The sequence below is a fragment of the Bombina bombina genome, chromosome 5, assembly GCF_027579735.1.
Source record: "Bombina bombina isolate aBomBom1 chromosome 5, aBomBom1.pri, whole genome shotgun sequence".
NCBI classification, from domain to species: domain Eukaryota; kingdom Metazoa; phylum Chordata; class Amphibia; order Anura; family Bombinatoridae; genus Bombina; species Bombina bombina.
This window is the reverse complement of record NC_069503.1, coordinates 804,192,247-804,213,964: the sequence shown is the minus strand read 5'-3', so window position 1 is coordinate 804,213,964 and position 21,718 is coordinate 804,192,247. Positions and strand designations below refer to the sequence as shown.

General features: G+C 39.5%; 1 protein-coding gene across 1 annotated transcript in view; it reads right to left on the bottom strand.

Moving 5' to 3' along the window:
• PTPN2 (protein tyrosine phosphatase non-receptor type 2) overlaps positions 1–21,718 on the bottom strand; it is a 426,691-nt gene that overhangs the window by 52,320 nt on the left and 352,653 nt on the right. Inside the window, exon 9 of the mRNA XM_053714893.1 lies at positions 1,079–1,180. Coding sequence (XP_053570868.1) covers positions 1,079–1,180 — 102 coding nt within the window. The remainder of the gene's footprint in view (positions 1–1,078; positions 1,181–21,718) is intronic.

The window sequence follows — 21,718 nt, the reverse complement described above, 5'->3', positions numbered from 1 at the left end:
AGCACTAAAAATGTATACACTAGAAATGAAAGATTACACACATGCAGCTGTACAATCTACCTATATTTTCATAAAATATAAAAAGCTATAAATATGTCCATGTTGGACCAATATGCCAATTTCTACATCTACATGTCCATCACTTCAGATTATTGCCATTTTTAATGGATTCAGAAGAAATCAACATAGGCCCTATGCGAAGGTCAAAAACTTCCATAAAAAGAAACCATGAAAAAAAAAGTGAAAATGCAAATCATCTATACAAATATTAATTGAATAAAATATTAGTTTATATAAAAGTTGCCTCAAATAAAGGAGGGCTGAAATCCTTTATTTTACATAAAAGGTCAAATGGCTGAAACTGTACCCAATATTACAATAGTAAAGGTGATAGAAAACCTCAGTTTGCCAACACAGAATTTCAAATCTTAGTCAACTTATCTTCACATTCAAGTAGATCAAACCTAAATAGTTTAAGTTTTTTTTTCCAGTCTAATGAGTATTTAAAAAACTAAACATATGTCTTTCTCCACATCACCTTTTGGATGCCAAAACAATCAGTGCTACCCATATTTTTTAATGATAATAAAAGCCAAAACATTAATATTATTTGGAAGAACCATTGTACTGCTAAGTTATTCTGGATGTCCACCTGAGGTAATTTGTACAAACCGCAACAAAGATAGACAAACAATATTTGGTGTAATTATGGCAATGAATATATGCAGAGAAACACATAACAATGTACCATTTATCTTCTCTATAAAAGAAGGAACTTAAATCCGTAACAACCCCAACATCAGCTGCAAGGACATGTCCTGAGATGCAGATGGCATTCGGACAAGCCATCAGACAGTGATTTTATCCAACTGAAAACAAGCAACAAATCCTAAATGTTGGTTTGCACCAGTCACAGCACCCAGGATTTTGTTAGGGCATCAGTGATTAGACACACCCACACAAGCACCAAGTATATAAGGGACTTCATGGAGAAAAGATTTTCCAACAAATATATGCTCCTGAAAAAATGACTGTAGCCAACCCAATTGGAATGAGAAAAGGTTTCCAGTATAACCACCTTTTTCTTTTTCGTTCCGCTTCATTCAGCTTTTGCTTGATTTGCTGCACCTTCTGTGCTGTGTTTGTTTTCCGATCTTCTCTGACTCTTTTCCTCATAGTACTGGAGAAAAATAAGAAATGCAATAGTAAATAAAGTTCAGTATATGCCATTAAGTCTTTACATTAATTATTATTTTCTTTAAAACGTTTTACACTACAGCAAGCTTGGGTATGGTTTCAATTTTTCTAAAATAACAGGGTTAGATGGAGAGGAAGACAGTGTGAGAGACAGAGGAAAAAAGGAACCATAAGAGTGTTAGAGAAAAAAAAAAAAGAGCATGAGTACGAGAGTGAGTGCAAGAGTACGAGAGTGAGTGCAAGAGTACGAGAGTGAGTGCTAGAGTACGAGAGTGAGTGCAAGAGTACGAGAGTGAGTGCAAGAGTACGAGAGTGAGTGCAAGAGTACGAGAGTGAGTGCAAGAGTACGAGAGTGAGTGCAAGAGTGCAAGCGACAGAGGGCAACACAGAAGAGAGTGAAAGAGAGAATAAGAGAACACGAGAGGAGAGAGAGAACGAGAGAGCGAGAGAACAGAAAAAAATTATGCTTACCTGAAATATTAATTTTCTTCTTGGCAGTGAGAGTACACAAGAACATTCTTAACCTCCAGGAGGAGGCAAAGACACCCAAACAAAGATATAAATATCCCTCCCACTTCCCCTACCCTCTAAGTAGTTCAAGCCGAGGATAAGGAAAAGTGAAGAGATACAAGGGGTACAGAGGTGCAAAAAACTACTGCTGCCACTACACATTTAACATTTGGGCGGGGTCGTAGACTCTCACTGCCGATAAGGAAATTAATTTATCAGGTAAGCATACATTATTTCCCCCTTTTATTGGCAGTTAGAGTCCATAAGAACATTTTTAACATATGGGAAACCAATACCCAAGTTGTGGAGTTCACAAAAGTTCGGGAGGGAAAAAGTAGCCTAGGCAGTCCTATTTACTTGGCTCCACCATTTCTAGAAAAGCAAACGATGCCTCAGCTAAGGCAAAAAACATAATTTATGTAAGAAGTTACCTGATAAATTCTTTTCTTTCATATTAGCAAGAGTCCATGAGCTAGTGACGTATGGGATATACATTCCTACCAGGAGGGGCAAAGTTTCCCAAACCTCAAAATGCCTATAAATACACCCCTCACCACACCCACAAATCAGTTTAACGAATAGCCAAGAAGTGGGGTGATAAGAAAAAAGTGTGAAAGCATATAAAATAAGGAATTAGAATAATTGTGCTTTATACAAAAAAATCATAACCACCTCAAAAAGGGTGGGCCTCATGGACTCTTGATAATATGAAAGAAATGAATTTATCAGGTAAGTTCTTACATAAATTATGTTTTATTTCATGTAATTAGCAAGAGTCCATGAGCTAGTGACGTATGGGATAATGAATACCCAAGATGTGGATCTTCTACGCAAGAGTCACTAGAGAGGGAGGGATAAAATAAAGACAGCCAATTCCGCTGAAAAATAATCCACACCCCAAAATAAAGTTTAAATCTTAATGAAAAAAACTGAAATTATAAGCAGAAGAATCAAACTGAAACAGCTGCCTGAAGTACTTTTCTAGCAAAAACTGCTTCAGAAGAAGAAAACACATCAAAATGGTAGAATTTAGTAAAAGTATGCAAAGAAGACCAAGTTGCTGCTTTGCAAATCTGATCAACCGAAGCTTCATTCCTAAATGCCCAGGAAGTAGAGACTGACCTAGTCGAATGAGCTGTAATCCTTTGAGACGGAGTTCTACCAGACTCGACATAAGCATGATGAATCAAGGATTTTAACCAAGATGCCAAAGAAATGGCAGAAGCCTTTTGACCTTTCCTAGAACCAGAAAAGATAACAAATAGACTAGAAGTCTTTCGGAAATCTTTAGTAGCTTCAACATAATATTTCAAAGCTCTAACTACATCCAAAGAATGCAACAATCTTTCCTTAGAGTTCTTAGGATTAGGACACAACGAAGGAACCACAATTTCTCTACTAATGTTGTTAGAATTCACAACCTTGGGTAAAAATTTAAATGAAGTTCGCAACACCGCCTTATCCTGATGAAAAATCAGAAAAGGAGACTCACAAGAAAGAGCAGATAATTCAGAAACTCTTCTAGCAGAAGAGATGGCCAAAAGAAACAAAACTTTCCAAGAAAGTAATTTAATATCCAGCGAATGCATAGGTTCAAACGGAGAAGCTTGAAGAGCCCCCAGAACCAAATTCAAACTCCAAGGAGGAGAAATTGACTTAATGACAGGTTTTATACGAACCAAAGCCTGTACAAAACAACGAATATCAGGAAGATTAGCAATCTTTCTGTGAAAAAGAACAGAAAGAGCAGAGATTTGTCCTTTCAAGGAACTTGCAGACAAACCTTTATCCAAACCATCCTGAAGAAACTGTAAAATTCTAGGAATTCTAAAAGAATGCCAAGAAAAATGATGAGAAGAACACCAAGCAATGTAAGTCTTCCAGACTCGATAATATATCTTCCTAGACACAGATTTACGAGCCTGTAACATAGTATTAATGACGGAGTCAGAGAAACCTCTATGACTGAGAATCAAGCGTTCAATCTCCATACCTTCAAATTTAAGGATTTGAGATCCTGATGGAAAAAAGGACCTTGCGATAGAAGGTCTGGTCTTAACGGAAGAGTCCACGGTTGGCAAGTAGCCATCCGAACAAGATCCGCATACCAAAACCTGTGAGGCCATGCTGGAGCCACCAGCAGAACAGACTAACGCTCCTTTAGAATCTTGGAAATCACTCTTGGAAGAAGAACTAGAGGCGGAAAGATATAGGCAGGATGATACTTCCAAGGAAGTGACAATGCATCCACTGCTTCTGCCTGAGGATCCCTGGATCTGGACAGATACCTGGGAAGCTTCTTGTTTAGATGAGAAGCCATCAGATCTATTTCTGGAAGTCCCCACATTTGAACAATCTGAAGAAATACCTCTGGGTGAAGAGACCATTCGCCCGGATGTAATGTTTGGCGACTGAGATAATCCGCTTCCCAATTGTCTATACCTGGGATATGAACCGCAGAAATTAGACAGGAGCTGGATTCCGCCCATAAAAGTATTCGAGATACTTCTTTCATAGCCAGAGGACTGTGAGTCCCTCCTTGATGATTGACATATGCCACGGTTGTGACATTGTCTGTCTGAAAACAAATGAACGACTCTCTCTTTAGAAGAGGCCACGACTGAAGAGCTCTGAAAATCGCACGGAGTTCCAAAATGTTGATTGGTAATCTCGCCTCCTGAGATTCCCAAACCCCTTGTGCTGTCAGAGACCCCCATACAGCTCCCCAACCTGTCAGACTTGCATCTGTTGAGATCACAGTCCAGGTCGGAAGAACAAAAGAAGCCCCCTGAACTAAACGATGATGTTCGGTCCACTACGTTAGAGAGTGTCGTACAATCGGTTTTAAAGATATTAATTGTGATATCTTTGTATAATCCTTGCACCACTGGTTCAGCATACAGAGCTGAAGAGGTCGCATGTGAAAACGAGCAAAGGGGATCGCGTCCGATGCAGCAGTCATAAGACCTAGAATTTCCATGCATAAGGCTACCGAAGGGAATGATTGAGACTGAAGGTTTCGACAAGCTGAAACCAATTTTAGACGTCTCTTGTCCGTTAGAGACAGAGTCATGGACACTGAATCTATCTGGAAACCTAAAAAGGTTACCCTTGTCTGAGGAATCAACGAACTCTTTGGTAAATTGATCCTCCAACCATGTTCTCGAAGAAACGATACAAGTCGATTCGTATGAGATTCTGCTAAATGTGAAGACTGAGCAAGTACCAAGATAGCGTCCAAATAAGGAAATACCACAATACCCTGTTCTCTGATTACAGATAGAAGGGCACCGAGAACCTTTGTAAAAATCCTTGGAGCTGTTGCTAGGCCAAACGGCAGAGCCACAAACTGGTAATGCTTGTCTAGAAAAGAGAATCTCAGAAACTGATAGTGATCTGGATGAATCGGAATATGCAGATATGCATCTTGTAAATCTATTGTGGACATATAATGCCCTTGCTGAACAAAAGGCAGAATAGTCCTTATAGTTACCATTTTGAATGTTGGTATCCTTACATAACGATTCAATATTTTTAAAACCAGAACTGGTCTGAAGGAATTCTCCTTCTTTGGTACAATGAAGAGATTTGAGTAAAACCCCAGCCCCTGTTCCAAAACTGGAACTGGCACAATTACTCCAGCCAACTCTAGATCTGAAACACATTTCAGAAATGCTTGAGCCTTCACTGGATTTATTGGGACACGTGAAAGAAAAAATCTTCTTGCAGGAGGCCTTATCTTGAAGCCTATTCTGTACCCTTGTGAAACAATATTCTGAATCCAAAGATTGTGAATCGAATTGATCCAAATTTCTTTGAAAAAACGTAATCTGCCCCCTACCAGCTGAGCTGGAATGAGGGCCGCACCTTCATGTGGACTTGGGAGCTGGCTTTGGCTTCCTAAAAGGCTTGGATTTATTCCAGACTGGAGACTGGAGATGGTTTCCAAACTGATACTGCTCCTGTAGGGGAAGGATCAGGTTTTTGTTCCTTATTGTGACGAAAGGAACAAAAACGATTAGCAGACCTAAATTTACCTTTAGATTTTTTAACCTGTGGTAAAAAAGTTCCTTTCCCCCCAGTAACAGTTGAAATAATAGAATCCAACTGTGAACCAAACAATTTATTACCTTGGAAAGAAAGGGAAAGCAAAGTTGACTTAGAAGACATATCAGCATTCCAGGTTTTAAGCCATGAAGCTCTTCTAGCTAAAATAGCTAAAGCCATATACCTGACATCAACCCTAATGATATCAAAGATGGCATCACAAATAAAGTTATTAGCATGTTGAAGAAGATTAACAATGCTATGAGTATTATGATCTGTTACTTGTTGTGCTAAAGCTTCCAACCAGAAAGTTGAAGCTGCAGCAACATCCGCCAAAGATATAGCAGGTCTAAGAAGATTACCTGAACATAAGTAAGCTTTTCTTAGAAAGGATTCAATTTTCCTATCTAAAGGATCCTTAAAGGAAGTACTATCTGCCGTAGGAATAGTAGTACGTTTAGCAAGAGTGGAGATAGCCCCATCAACCTTATGGATTTTGTCCCAAAACTCTAATCTGTCAGATGGCACAGGATATAACTGCTTAAACCGTTTAGACGGAGTAAATGAATTACCCAAATTATTCCATTCCCTAGAAATTACTTCAGAAATAGCATCAGGGACGGGAAAAACCTCTGGAATAACTACAGGAGGTTTAAAAACTATATTCAAACGTTTAGATTTAGTATCAAGAGGACCAGATTCCTCTATTTCTAATGCAATTAAGACTTCTTTAAGTAAAGAACGAATAAATTCCATTTTAAATAAATATGAATATTTATCAGTATCAACCTCTGAAACAGAATCCTCTGAACCAGAAAAAACATTATCAGAATCAGAATGATGATGTTCATTTAAAAATTCATCTGAAAAATGAGAAGTTTTAAAAGACTTTTTAGGTTTACTAGAAGGGGGAATAACAGACATAGCCTTCTTAATAGATTTAGAAACAAAATCTCTTATGTTAACAGGAACACCCTGAATATAAGATGTTGATGGAACAGCAACAGGTAATGTAACATTACTAAAGGAAATCTTATCTGCATTAACAAGTTTGTCATGACATTCATTACTAACAACAGGAGGAACAGTTTACAACAATAAAAGAAAATAAGTTTACAACAAATACACTTATCTTTGGTAGATCCAGCATCAGGCAGCAATTTTCCAGAAGTATCTTCTGATTCAGGGTCAATCTGAGACATCTTGCAATATGTAATAGAAAAAACAACATATAAAGCAAAATTGATCAAATTCCTTAAATGACAGTTTCAGGAATGGGAAAAAATGCCAATGAACAAGCTTCTAGCAAGCAGAAGCAAATAAACAATGAGACTTAAATAATGTGCAGACAATAATTACGCCCAGATTTTTTAGCGCCAAAAAAGACGCCCACATTATTTGGCGCCTAAATGCTTTAAGCGGCAAAAATGACGCCACATCCGGTGACGCCAACATTTTTGGCGCAAAAACGTCAAAAAAATTCCGCAACTTCCGGCGACAGGTATGACGCCGGAAATGACAAAGAAATTTTTTTGCGCCAAAAAAGTCCGCGCCAAGAATGACGCAATAAAATGAAGCATTTTCAGCCCCCGCGAGCCTAACAGCCCACAGGAAAAAAAGTCAAATTTTAAGGTAAGAAAAATTGATTATTCAAATGCATTATAACAAATAATGAAACTGACTGTCTGAAATAAGGAATGTTGAACATCCTGAATCAAGGCAAATAAATGTTTAAACACATATATTTAGAACTTTATATAAAAGTGCCCAACCATAGCTTAGAGTGTCACAAAAATAAGACTTACTTACCCCAGGACACTCATCTACATGTAGTAGAAAGCCAAACCAGTACTGAAACGAGAATCAGTAGAGGTAATGGTATATATAAGAGTATATCGTCGATCTGAAAAGGGAGGTAAGAGATGAATCTCTACGACCGATAACAGAGAACCTATGAAATAGACCCCGTAGAAGGAGATCATTGAATTCAAATAGGCAATACTCTCTTCACATCCCTCTGACATTTACTGCACACTGAGAGGAAAATCGGGCTCCAGCCTCCTGCGAAGCGCATATCAACGAAGAATCTAGCACAAACTTACTTCACCACCTCCATGGGAGGCAAAGTTTGTAAAACTGATTTGTGGGTGTGGTGAGGGGTGTATTTATAGACATTTTGAGGTTTGGGAAACTTTGCCCCTCCTGGTAGGAATGTATATCCCATATGTCACTAGCTCATGGACTCTTGCTAATTACATGAAAGAAACAGCAAATTTATAAAACTTTGTGAATGTGTGTAATGAAGACCAAGTTGCAGCTTTGCAGATCAGTTCAACTGAGGTTTTATTCTTGAAGGCCCAAGTAGTAGAGACTGCAAAAGTAGAATGTGCTGTGATTTATGAAGGGGGCTCCTGACCTGCTTCCCTGTAGGCCATGCAAAGCAGAATTCTGTACCAAAAGGAAATGGTGACAGCTGAGGCTTTCTGCCCCTTGCGCTTACCAGTATATAGGATGAATAAGGAAGAAGATTGACAAAACTCCATAGTACATGAAGATAGAACTTCTGTGCTCTGACCACATCCAAATTATGTAACAATCTCTCTTTGGAGGATGACAGATTAGAACAAAGTGAATGAACCACAATCTCCTGGTTGATGTTGCGAGTATTCACTACCTTAGGTAAAAAGCCTAGTTGAGTCCTCAACACAGCCTTATCCTGATGAATCACCAGATACGGAGTATCACACATCAAAGCTGACACTCTGCAAGCAGAGGAAATGGCAAATAGGAAAATCACCTTCCAAGTGAGTAATTTAATAACAACATGCAGAGGCTCAAAGTGAGCCCTCTGAAGAACCTTAAGAACTAGAAACCAGAGCCTGAACAAACTCCTAAACATCTGGCAAACTAACCAACTTCTTGTGAAACAGAACAGAAAGGACAGAGATCTGACCAGTGATAGAACTGGCCCACAGGCCCTTCTCCAGAATCTCCTGGAGAAACTGAAGAATACGCAAAGTCTTCACTCTATGCCAAGAGAAACCTTGCTGGTTTTGATTTAAAAAAAAAAAAAAAAAAAAAAACGGGCCTTGACTCAGCAGGTCCTGTTGAGGCAACAGCCAAAGATGAGCAGACATGTTTACTAGGTCTGCGTACCAAGTCCTGCATGGCCACGTAGAAGCTAGTTGGTATTCCCTTGAGCTTGATCGGAGCTACCACTCGGGGAACGAGTACAATCAGTGGAAAAAGATAAATTAGGTTAAAGTTCCAGAGGACCGCTAAAGGCCGGCAGGCTGGGGTATTGACAACATCCCACCAAATCGCGGGCGGGACTGCAAAATATTAAGATAACCGTAGGACCGGTAATGATGTCTGGTGCGGCTGTATCACAAATATCTGAGCGGCCAATATCTGGGTGTTGTAGGGTCCAAATATTATGACCGAATGCTTGCCAATGTCCTGTATACCAGCGTGCATGAAGTGTTCCCCTCTCAGCCGTACAACTGAAATATGGCTAGATACCCGGTACACCGGTCTAAGTTTGGCATGTCACAGCCTGCTTAAAAGGGGCAGGAATATGCACAGAAAACAGTGTAGCCACAGGGACACGACTTTACACCACCTCTCTATTAGACAAGTTGCCATGAGAGAATGGACAACTTACCCATGATAAGTATATAATTTAGTGTGAAACACACCTTGTTATTAGACAGGGGATTTAGGTTAGACTGTAAAGAGGCATGGGAAACCCAGCATCGATCAGCATTATATATACAAATACTCAGATTTAAATGGTTATATGATCCCTGGCTCTCAATGAAAGTCAATCCATGATAAACTTCTTTTCTTCTGAACAGAGCACCTCTCTCTACCTACCTCCATGATATGAGACAAAGAACTACTGGGGGGTAGGGGAAGTGGGATGGATATTTATAGTCTTCTGTGGGGTGTCTTTGCCTACTTCTGGTGGCCAGGAATAGTATTTCTCTCAGGTTATGAATGTTCTCATGGACTCTCACTACCAATAGAAGGAAACAGACATTTATAAGGCAAGTTGAAGTCAAACGGTCTTTCTTTTTTAATTGATCTTTTTAATAGAAAACATAATTTATGCTTGCTTGATAAATTAATTTATTTCATGGTGGTGAGAATTCACCATCCATTACTCCTGGAAACTACTTGTCCCTGACACTAGGAGGAGACAAAGATTCCCAATCTCTAAGAACTCTGTAAAACCCCTCCCCCACCTCACTGGTAAACTAGGCTGACAATAATAATCAAGCAAAAAAGAGGTAGGAAAAAAAAACAGGGTGGGGTCTAATGAACTTACCCCCATGGAAAGAAATTAAATATATCAGGTAAGTATAAATGATGTTTTCTTTCATACGGCTGGTGAGAGTATACGATTACTCCTGGGAACTAATACCAAAGTTGTGGAGTCCATGAGTAATGAGAAATAAGGAAGGGATATAAACATTTTTCACAGAGAAACTAAATCCACAACCCCAATAGGACTCAATGAAAAAGAAGGGTAAATATTTGCTTTTTATATCATGCAATTAAAATGACCAGCAAGCACAAACAAAATTAACCTGAGACAACTGCCCGAAGTACTGCCTTTCCTACCAAAAGCTGCCTCAGAAGAAGCAAAAACATCAAAATAGAGTAGCAATTGTTATAAGTATGCAAAGAACACCTTGTAGCTGCCTTGCAAATAAGTCTCATTCTTAAAAGCTCAAGAAGTGGCAAATGATCTGGTAGAATGGGCAGTTATCCTTTTAGGTGGAGGTTGTCCCACCTCCAAGTAAGCTATGAATCAAAAGTTTCAACAAGAAACCAAAGAAATGACAGAAGCTTTCAGCTCTTTACTGGAACCAAAAAAGTGAACAGACGAAGAAGAAGTTTGAAATCCTTAGTTGCATCTACATAGTACTTCAAGGCACTTACAACATCCAAGTTATGTACAAGCCTCTTTAAAGAACTTTTAGAAAGGGCCAGATTACGAGAAGGCCACAAAACTGCACTTACACAAGCGTGATATTTGCGCCCACTCTTAATACCAGCGCACTCAATTGTGTGCTAGTATTGTGAGGCACAATATTTATGTGTTTATACACATATTGAAATGAAAGAGATCCAGCGAGCCAAATATCTGAATAATAAAACAACGTTTATTCATCAAGTTAAGACCATCTAGTGTGTTACAGAAAGATAAAGCCTATGCATTTCAGCATATAGCCGTAGTCACAGCTTAAGTTACAAATGTAATCAGGCAGTTTAAAAAAAGTTAAAACAGCTTTCATTGGCACACTAATTAATGACATAATTGAAACACTAAAATTCTTTAAAATATACAAAACTATGTGTGTATATATATATATATATATATATATATAAATAAATATAAATAAATAGAGTGCCCATTATGAGTAAAAGCATTAAATAAAGCTTATAAAGCTAAACCAACTTGCTTTAAATAATTCTAGTGTCTAAATACAAACAGCATACATATTTGTTTTGTCTTCAAAAAAAATGATGAAGCACTTATATTTATAGTCATACTGGCTACCTTATTTTTTGAATTGACAAAAAGTGCAAATACAAACCCATCCAAACTAAATTAGAAAAAATAAAGTTGATATCTAAATTCTCCCATACACACTATTCCCAATAATTGATTACATAATACTCAGAGTTCAAGCCCTAAGGTACTCTATTATGTAACTCAAAAATCCAAAACATCTCGTTTGTTCAGAATTTTGTCCGTCACCTCCTCTCTTAGGTCTTACAACCTGTTCAATTGCTTTACATCTAAAAGGTAACCTCACTACAGTTGTGACACAGTGTAAAATGCTGCACAAGAGGTTTATTAGAGGTACCAGTACTTATGGAGGACAAATGTTCACTAATTCTAGTTTTGACATCACGTATGTTGAGATCCATATACTGAATGTGACATGTCATCTACCTTGCATCATGTGTAACCTAAGTGGATGTGCAATTCAAACACCTTTTTATAGGATAAGTTTTGTTGGTAATCATAGAGGTAAATGTATTTCCAACTTCCACATAGTCACAAGTCCTGCATCTAGAATGTCTACAACTATACGCACTGAAATGGGATAGCCAAGAACTTTGTGTTATAGTAACTGGTTTCAAAAATGAGGGGGTCAAGATATTTCCCAAAATCGCCCCCTCTTGTTAGAAAACAAAATTTATACTTAACTGATAAATGTCTTTCTTTCTTGACACGATGAGTCCACGGATCATCAATTACTGTTGGGAATATCACTACTGGCCAGCAGGAGGCGGCAAAGAGCACCACAGCAAAGCTGTTAAGTATCACTTCCCTTCCCACAACCCCCAGTTATTCGACCGAAGGAAAAGGAGAAAAAGGAAATAAGGTGTAGAGGTGCCTGTGGTTTATATAAAAAACCTGTCTGAAAACAGGGAGGGCCGTGGACTCACTATGTCAAGAAAGAAAGAAATTTATCATCAGGTAAGCATAAATTTAGTTTTTTTTCTTTAGACACAGTAAGTCCACGGATCATCAATTGCTGTTGGGAATCAATATCCAAGCTAGAGGACACAGATGATAAGGGAGGGCAATACAGGTAACCTAAACAGAAGGCACCACTGCTTGAAGAACCTTTCTCCCAAAAGAAGCCTTAGCCAGTTGCAAAAGTATCAAATTTTTTAAATTTGGAAAAAGTATGTAAGGAAGACCCAATTGTTGCCTTGCAAATCTGCTCTGCAGAAACTTCAATTTGAAAACCCAGGAAAAAGGGACAGCCCTCAAGTAAAGAGGCATAACTCTCTCAGGAGACTGCAGCCCCGCAGTCTGAAAAACAAATGAATTAAACTTCTCACCAGAGAAGAGAAGAAGCATAAGCTTTCTGTTGCAGAAAAACAGAAAAAAACGCACAACATCCAAATAGTGCTCACGCGTTCCTCAGGAGATAAGAATGAGGACACAGAGGGAACAACAAATTCCAAACAATATTTCCACTTAGGACAAAAACCCGCCTTATCCGAAATAAGTGAAAGCGATCACACTGCAAAGCCGAGAGTACCTAAACTCTGTGAGCAGAAGGTATAGCCAAAGGGAAACTTTAAAATCTAAGGAATGCTACAGCTCAAACTGAGAAAGCTGCAAAACCTTAAAACAGGTATAAAACTCCAAGGAGGAGCGACAGACCTAAACACAGTCCTGATACTAACCAGGGTCTGACAAAAAGATTACACGTCTAGTGTAGAAAAAATAAAACCAAATTCTGACCCTTCAGAGAACTGACTGATCACCGTCCTTCCCGGAGAAAAAGGCAAAACCCCTAGGAATCCTACCCTACATTCAATAGTAGCCCTGGGATTCATACCAATCAGGGAATTTACGCCATACTTTATGGGAAATTCACCAGAAACAGGCTTGCAAACCTAAATCGTGGTCTCAAAAGACCGATACAGAACCAAGCATTCAATCTCCAAGCAGAGAGTTTCAGAGAACTCAAAAGATGGACCCTGAATAAGAAGGTCCTACTTCAGGAACCACCACCAAGGTGGAAGAATTACATCTCCGCTAGGTCGGAAAACCCAATCCTGTGACTATGTAAAAACTTATTTAAAATGAAGCTCCCATTTGATACGAGCAATGACCGTGGAAGGAGAGCAAACTGAGGAACAGGGATGTCAGACTAAAATCCCCAACCCGGGCTAGAACCCAAGATGGCCACTAAACTGGGAGCTCTGTATCCAGATTTACAATCTTGTTATCTGAAATTTGTGTAAAAATCCAGCCTGAAATTGTTCACTAAGAAGTAACTAAAGATACCCTGAGCTGGATAATATATATATATATATATATATATATATATATTGTGCATATCAGGAATTCCCAGACTGGACTGCTGGGCTCTTTTGGCGGCTCTGGCAGAGAGAGAGCCCAGCACCCCCCCCCCCCCCCAGCAGTGTACATCAAGTCTACATGCAATGAGAGCTGATTCAGAGCTCTTTACACTTCTTTTTGATCATGGGGAACTTCTATTACGTCAGGTGCAGGCTTTATTTGCGGAATTTGACCGGCATATACATAATCGATTTGACCGATTAATGGTTATTGCAGGAGCTCAGAACACTACCAAGGATGACGAGTTCAATATGGCCGGGAGGAGTGATTGCTCCCTGCAGCATGGCGATCTGCAGACGCCTCAGTGCTATGTGTATTCGCCATAAGAAGCAACCAGGCATAAACCCATTCGCAGCTGAATCTGGGAAACGCGGCTCAGGTTGTCTTCTCTCAGGAAGACCAACTACACTTTTACACTCCCCAGAACAACGGACCGGGAGCTGCAAGAAAAGAAGTTCTGTCACAGGATGGCGACTCTATGAATCCTGTTGTTGACATAGAGAGCTCTATGCTCACTCGGGCTATCACTGAAATGCTGGCTAGAGTGAACCCTGATACGAGAACATATTGGCAAATGCAGCATGGAGTCCCGAGAGGGAGGACGGATTCTGCTGCGATTCATCTATTGACTGGATTGGGATTTTACAGATTCTGTAGAGCTGGTATCGGCTAGATTTACTCTCCTCGTTGTCGGATTCTGGAACAGGTACACTCCTGAACATATGGCCGACACTAAGCACTCACAGCTAGCAATTTGCCTGGTTCGTTTCTATATGACTATAAGTGACGTGCTTATATGTATTTTTGCTCCTATATGCTCCCCATACATGTTAAATTAAAGACTGCTGTGAACATGGACCAAGGTTGCTTAATCTGGGAGTTAAGTATTTAGAGCAACGTAATGATGTGGGTTAAGGCTATGTATCAGTGTTCTATATATTTTTGTGAACCCTATTGTTTTGCTTTATATACTATTACTGCTTTGTTCACATGCCTGTACCTTCACAACTAGAATTTGCTGTATTGGGATTGTTGGCAGTATTGTGTTGCTATAGCTGTATACTACTGTTTAGGTATTGAATATTTATGTCTTGCTGAACTATAGTTTTTTTTTCTTTTCTTTTTTTCCTTTCTCAATATATCTCCTTAGCTCCAGTGTAACTCTAACCCCAATATAGCAACATTTTAGTGAGCTGCTGGAGATAGTACCTTATCTTTGCACCTTTTGTTAGAAAGGTTTAGCTCTCCAGGCTATAATGAGGTTTCTTTTTCATTGCATTAATTTCATTACAGAACCAAGCTAACTACTACCTATCATATTGGGTCTTTGATAATATGAATAATGTGTTTTCGCCTCATCCCCAAAATTTTTCTGATATACCTAGAGATCTCAGGCAGAATGTGGCTATTATTTGGGGCCCTATCATGTATTGTCTATTAAGCCCATTCACTGAATTGGGTACATATAGAGCTCACAAAATGTTTCTAGAGAATGTGGCAATCACTGCAACAGCATATATATATATATATATATATATAAAGCTTTATAACGTGATATTTTATAGTATATAGTGGCCCAAAAACGGCCTATAAAATTTATAACATCTAAAAGTGTCTTTTGCATGCATAACATCTTATCTTTATAGGCCCCATGTTGAACTAAGCAATATCCCCCTCCTCATACTGAGGTATATTAACATGTTTAGAAGTCCAGGAGTGGCTTTTAGCTGTCTAGGGGGATTTGTATGCATGTATGTATGTATGTATGTATGTATTTTTTCCTGTGTTGCAGTGTTTAGTTTTTAAGTTCTGTTGTGAATACTATGGACGTATAAAGGCCTGCTTTTTCCTAAATTGGAACTCCTGTACGGAAACTAGGCTGCACAGTTAGCGCATGTTAATTTAAAACTTTGAGGTCCAATAGAAACCGTATATAGGTTAAAAGAGGTGCTGCTCATGGCTGTGTATATTCCCGTATTGTTAAGGGTCTAATATTGTTTATAGGTGATAGGACATACCTTCTGTATTAGATGCATAAATACCGATGTATATAGATAGGTGTGTTGCCATGATAACTGTAAAATTTTGTTTTGTATGTCATTGCTACCTCAATAAAAATTATTTTACAAAAAAAAAAAAAAAAAAAAAAAAAATCCCCAGGAACCGCCAGGAAATTTAACAGAGCAGCCTGCTGATTTCTTGACCTATAACATAACTTGGAAGCTTGGAGTACTGCCAACTCCAACTTCAGCACCTCCCATTGGAGGATTAATCTAGAGAACATTCCTGGGAGAAGCGCCCACTCCCCGGGATGAAAAATCTGAATGCTCAAGAAGTCCACTCCCGGCAATCACTCCTGAAATGTGAATGGTGGATAAGTAACGAATGTGAGCTTCTGCCCACCGAACAATCCATGCCAATCATGGCAAAGGAACTCCAGGTTCCCCCCAGGTGGTTAATGAAACCAGAGAGATGAAATTGTTCAACTAAAACCAGACCAGCCAGATAAGGCGACTAAAGTCAAGCCAGGGAGCATTGAAGATCACTCTCAACTCCAAGAAGGTTATGGGGAGAGCAGACACCTCCCAAGTCTATAGTCACCAACCCAATGGACTAGCGACCGTGGTCACTATTACTTAGGAAGGTATCCGGAAGCATGTGCAAGACAGATGCTCCTGAGAAAATAAAAAATTCTGGAGAATGCGGGCAACGATCCTGCTACCTCTCACAAGCTAAGCAAGTGCTCCACCACTAATTCCCCTCTCTGATCTACAGGGAAGAATCTCATGTCAAAAGATCTAGATCTATTCTCCAAGACAGAGCCACAAGTTCCCCGGTCCACTATCTGAACATGCATAACAGCAGACTCTCAGATGGAATCGAGCAAAGGAATAATGTCCAATAAAGCAACCATCAGACCAATTATCTCCATACATTGAGCCACTTAAGGGCCAAACAGAGCGCCGAAAGAGGCAAGAGGAAGAATCCTTTTATTTCTGACCTCTGACAAAAATATTTTCAGAAATAGGGAAACTAATATGGTCCCTACGAAACTACCCATGTAGTTGGAACAAGGGAACTCATTTCCAGATACACTTCCATCCGTGGGAATGAAGAAGACAGCAAGGTCTCTGTATGAGAGAGTTTGCTTGCTGAAAAGATGGCACCTGAACCATTATATATATAGTTGTTATTATTACCCAATTTAATGGTACTCATTTTATCGACCTCTGAAGGAAGAAGGGCTGAGTCGGCCCTGCCGGGATTTGAACCAGTGACCTTTTTTATACAAACTTTTTTGTAGTCAGGGCATTTACCAACTGAGCTAACTCACTGGTTGACATCCAGGAAGGGCAACACAGCGATTCCCCGAACCTGATCACTGCCAATATAGTGTGTGACAGAAAGGCAAAACTCAGGATCTTAAAAAATACGTGTTTGAAAAACGGTACCCTAAGACAACTTGTTGAGACACCTTAGGTGTACCATGGGACGAAAAATCCTAGAATCTGTTCCCATACCCAAATACACTACAAAAATGCCTCACTGTTATCTGGCCTACAGATAAAATTGAGTGGTTGAATCTGCTTCAGGGAGAGAAAGAATGACTACTTTACAGGAACCCTGAGAAACTATGTCCACAGCCTATCTGGGACATCTCGTATCTATGTTTGAAGACAAAAAGAGAGATTTAGCCCCCCCACCTGGACCGATCCCAGATTGGGGCAAAACTCTTGTAGGTCTATTCAACTCTTGTAGAAAAAAAAAAAAGACCCTTTTCCTGGATGCAGAGGAAAAATCCACTGACCATGAATATAGTTACAAGTCCCGCGGGCTAGCACTGCGAAGATAGATATCTTGGATCCCTGCTTAACTACTTGCATGCAGCATCAGAAATAAAGGAATTGGCTATCTTAAAAGCCTTAATTCTGTTCTGGAACTCCTCCTTAAATGAGTCCCTACCTATTGGAACAAACAAGGCGTTGCGCCAATAAGATGCCGCACTTGACACAGTGGCAAAACAAACTTCCATGTAAGCCTATAGCTTAGTCCATTGATCCTGAAAGAACCGCTATCCTCTCTAGGAATCGTAGTTCTCTTAGCCAGAGTAGAAATGTCCTACTACAATAGGCACCGTGCATCATGATATTTAATAAAAACAATGACAGGGAAACATCCTTTAAAAGACAGGAGACGGGGAAAACTCCAAGAGTAGCTCTCCCATTCCTGTGAAAAATCACCCAGCATGGTTTAGTACAGGAAATCCTAGTATCTATAAAGTTCACTAGATTCATTAGAGATTGACAACGACAGGCGAATCTGAGTCGCTCCAAGGAAGCTTAATCTTAAAGATACTACTTCAGCATCAGATAAAGGAGTTATGTCTGAATCTGAGAATTTACCCTCAGAAGTTACTGACATATCCTCAGACCTATGAGGAAGGCAACCAGAGTAGCCGCAGGCCAGAAAGAAACTTTACTATCTGAATCTGTAATGTTCCTCCAGCGATTTTCCATAAGAATAGGAAAAACAGATAATTCCACAGGTACCCAACAAATACCTGAGCAGCAAAAACATAATTTATGTAAGAACTTACCTGATAAATTCATTTCTTTCATATTAGCAAGAGTCCATGAGCTAGTGACGTATGGGATATACATTCCTACCAGGAGGGGCAAAGTTTCCCAAACCTTAAAATGCCTATAAATACACCCCTCACCACACCCACAATTCAGTTTAACGAATAGCCAAGAAGTGGGGTGATAAGAAAAAAGTGCGAAAGCATATAAAATAAGGAATTGGAATAATTGTGCTTTATACAAAAAAATCATAACCACCACAAAAAAGGGCGGGCCTCATGGACTCTTGCTAATATGAAAGAAATGAATTTATCAGGTAAGTTCTTACATAAATTATGTTTTCTTTCATGTAATTAGCAAGAGTCCATGAGCTAGTGACGTATGGGATAATGACTACCCAAGATGTGGATCTTTCCACACAAGAGTCACTAGAGAGGGAGGGATAAAATAAAGACAGCCAATTCCTGCTGAAAATAATCCACACCCAAAATAAAGTTTAATGAAAAACATAAGCAGAAGATTCAGACTGAAACCGCTGCCTGAAGTACTTTTCTACCAAAAACTGCTTCAGAAGAAGAAATACCACAAAATGGTAGAATTTGGTAAAAGTATGCAAAGAGGACCAAGTTGCCGCTTTGCAAATCTGATCAACCGAAGCTTCATTCCTAAACGCCCAGGAAGTAGAAACTGACCTAGTAGAATGAGCTGTAATCCTATGAGGCGGAGTCTTACCCGACTCAACATAGGCAAGATGAATTAAAGATTTCAACCAAGATGCCAAAGAAATGGCAGAAGTTTTCTGGCCTTTCTAAAACCGGAAAAGATAACAAATAAACTAGAAGTCTTTCGGAAAGACTTAGTAGCTTCAACATAATATTTCAAAGCTCTAATAACATCCAAAGAATGCAACGATTTCTCCTTAGAATTCTAAGGATTAGGACATAATGAAGGAACCACAATGTCTCTACTAATGTTGTTGGAATTCACAACTTAGGTAAAAATTCAAAAGAAGTTCGCAACACCGCCTTATCCTGATGAAAAATCAGAAAAGGAGACTCACAAGAAAGAGCAGATAATTCAGAAACTCTTCTGGCAGAAGAGATGGCCAAAAGGAACAAAACTTTCCAAGAAAGTAAATTAATATCCAATGAATGCATAGGTTCAAATGGAGGAGCTTGAAGAGCCCCCAGAACCAAATTCAAACTCCAAGGAGGAGAAATTGACTTAATGACAGGCTTTATACGAACCAAAGCTTGTACAAAACAATGAATATCAGGAAGAATAGCAATCTTTCTGTGAAAAAGAACAGAAAGAGCAGAGATTTGACCTTTCAAGGAACTTGCGGACAAACCCTTATCTAAACCATCCTGAAGAAACTGTAATATTCTCGGTATTCTAAAAGAATGCCAAGAAAAAAGATGAGAAAGACACCAAGAAATATAAGTCTTCCAGACTCTATAATATATCTCTCTGGATACAGATTTACGAGCCTGTAACATAGTATTAATCACAGAGTCAGAGAAACCTCTTTGACCAAGAATCAAGCGTTCAATCTCCATACCTTTAAATTAAAGGATTTCAGATCCTGATGGAAAAAAGGACCTTGAGACAAAAAGTCTGGTCTTAACGGAAGAGTCCACGGTTGGCAAGAGGCCATCCGGACAAAATCCGCATACCAAAACCTGTGAGGCCATGCCGGAGCAACCAGCAGAACAAACGAGCATTCCTTCAGAATCTTGGAGATTACTCTTGGAAGAAGAACTAGAGGCGGAAAGATATAGGCAGGATGATACTTCCAAGGAAGTGATAATGCATCCACTGCCTCCGCCTGAGGATCCCGGGATCTGGACAGATACCTGGGAAGTTTCTTGTTTAGATGAGAAGCCATCAGATCTATTTCTGGAAGTTCCCACATTTGAACAACCTGAAGAAATACCTCTGGGTGAAGAGACCATTCGCCCGGATGCAACGTTTGGCGACTGAGATAATCCGCTTTCCAATTGTCCATACCTGGGATATGAACCGCAGAGATTAGACAGGAGCTGGATTCCGCCCAAACCAAAATTCGAGATACTGCTTTCATAGCCAGAGGACTGTGAGTCCCTCCTTGATGATTGATGTATGCCACAGTTGTGACATTGTCTATCTGAAAACAAATGAACAACTCTCTCTTCAGAAGAGGCCAAGACTGAAGAGCTCTGAAAATTGCACGGAGTTCCAAAATATTGATCGGAAATCTCACCTCCTGAGATTCCCAAACCCCTTGTGCCGTCAGATACCCCCACACAGCTCCCCAACCTGTAAGACTTGCATCTGTTGAGATTATAGTCCAGGTCGGAAGAACAAAGAAGCCCCCTGAACTAAACGATGGTGATCTGTCAGAGAGTGTCGTAAAATCGGTTTAAAGATATTGAGATATCTTTGAGTAATCCCTGCACCATTGGTTCAGCATACAGAGCTGAAGAGGTCGCATGTGAAAACGAGCAAAGGAGATCGCATCTGATGCGGCAGTCCTAAGACCCAACATTTCCATGCATAAGGCTACCAAAGGGAATGATTGTGACTGAAGGTTTTGACAAGCTGATATCAATGTTAAACTTCTCTTGTCTGACAAGGACAGAGTCATAGACACTGAATTTATCTAGAAACCTAAAAAGGTTACCCTTGTCTGAGGAATCAATGAACTGATTGATAAATTGATCCTCCAACCATGAACTTGAAGAAACAACACAAGTCGATTCGTATGAGATTCTTCGAAAATGAGAAGACTGAGCAAGTACCAAGATATCGTCCAAATAAGGAAATACCAAAACCCTATTCTCTGATTACAGAAAGAAGGGCACCGAGAACCTTTGAAAAAAATTCTTGGAACTGAGGCTAGGCCAAACGGTAGAGCCACAAAACTGGTAATGCTTGTCTAAAAAGAGAATCTCAGACACTAAAAGTGATCTGGATGAATCGGAATATGCAGATACACATCCTGTAAATCTATTGTAGACATATAATGCCCTTGCTAAACAAAAGGCAGGATAGTCCTACAGTAACCATCTTGAATGTTGGTATCCTAACATAACAATTCAATAATGATAGATCCGGAACTGGTCTGAAGGAATTGACCTTCTTTGGTACAATGAAGAGATAAAATAAAACCCCAGCCCCTGTTCCAGAACTGGAACTGGCATAAACACTCCAGCCAACTCTAGATCTGAAACACATTTCAGAAATGCTGAGCCTTTGCTGTGTTAACTGGGACACGGGAAAGAAAAGAATCTCTTAGCAGGAAGCCTTAACTTGAAGCCAATTCTGTACCTTTCTGAAACAATGTTTCTGAAACCAGAGATTAAGAACGGAATTGATCCAAATTTCTTTGAAGAAAACGTAATCTGCCCCATACCAGCTGAGCTGGAATAAGGGCCGCACCTTCATAGGTACTTAGGAGCTGACTATAGGTTTCTATAAAGCTTGGATATATTCCAAACTA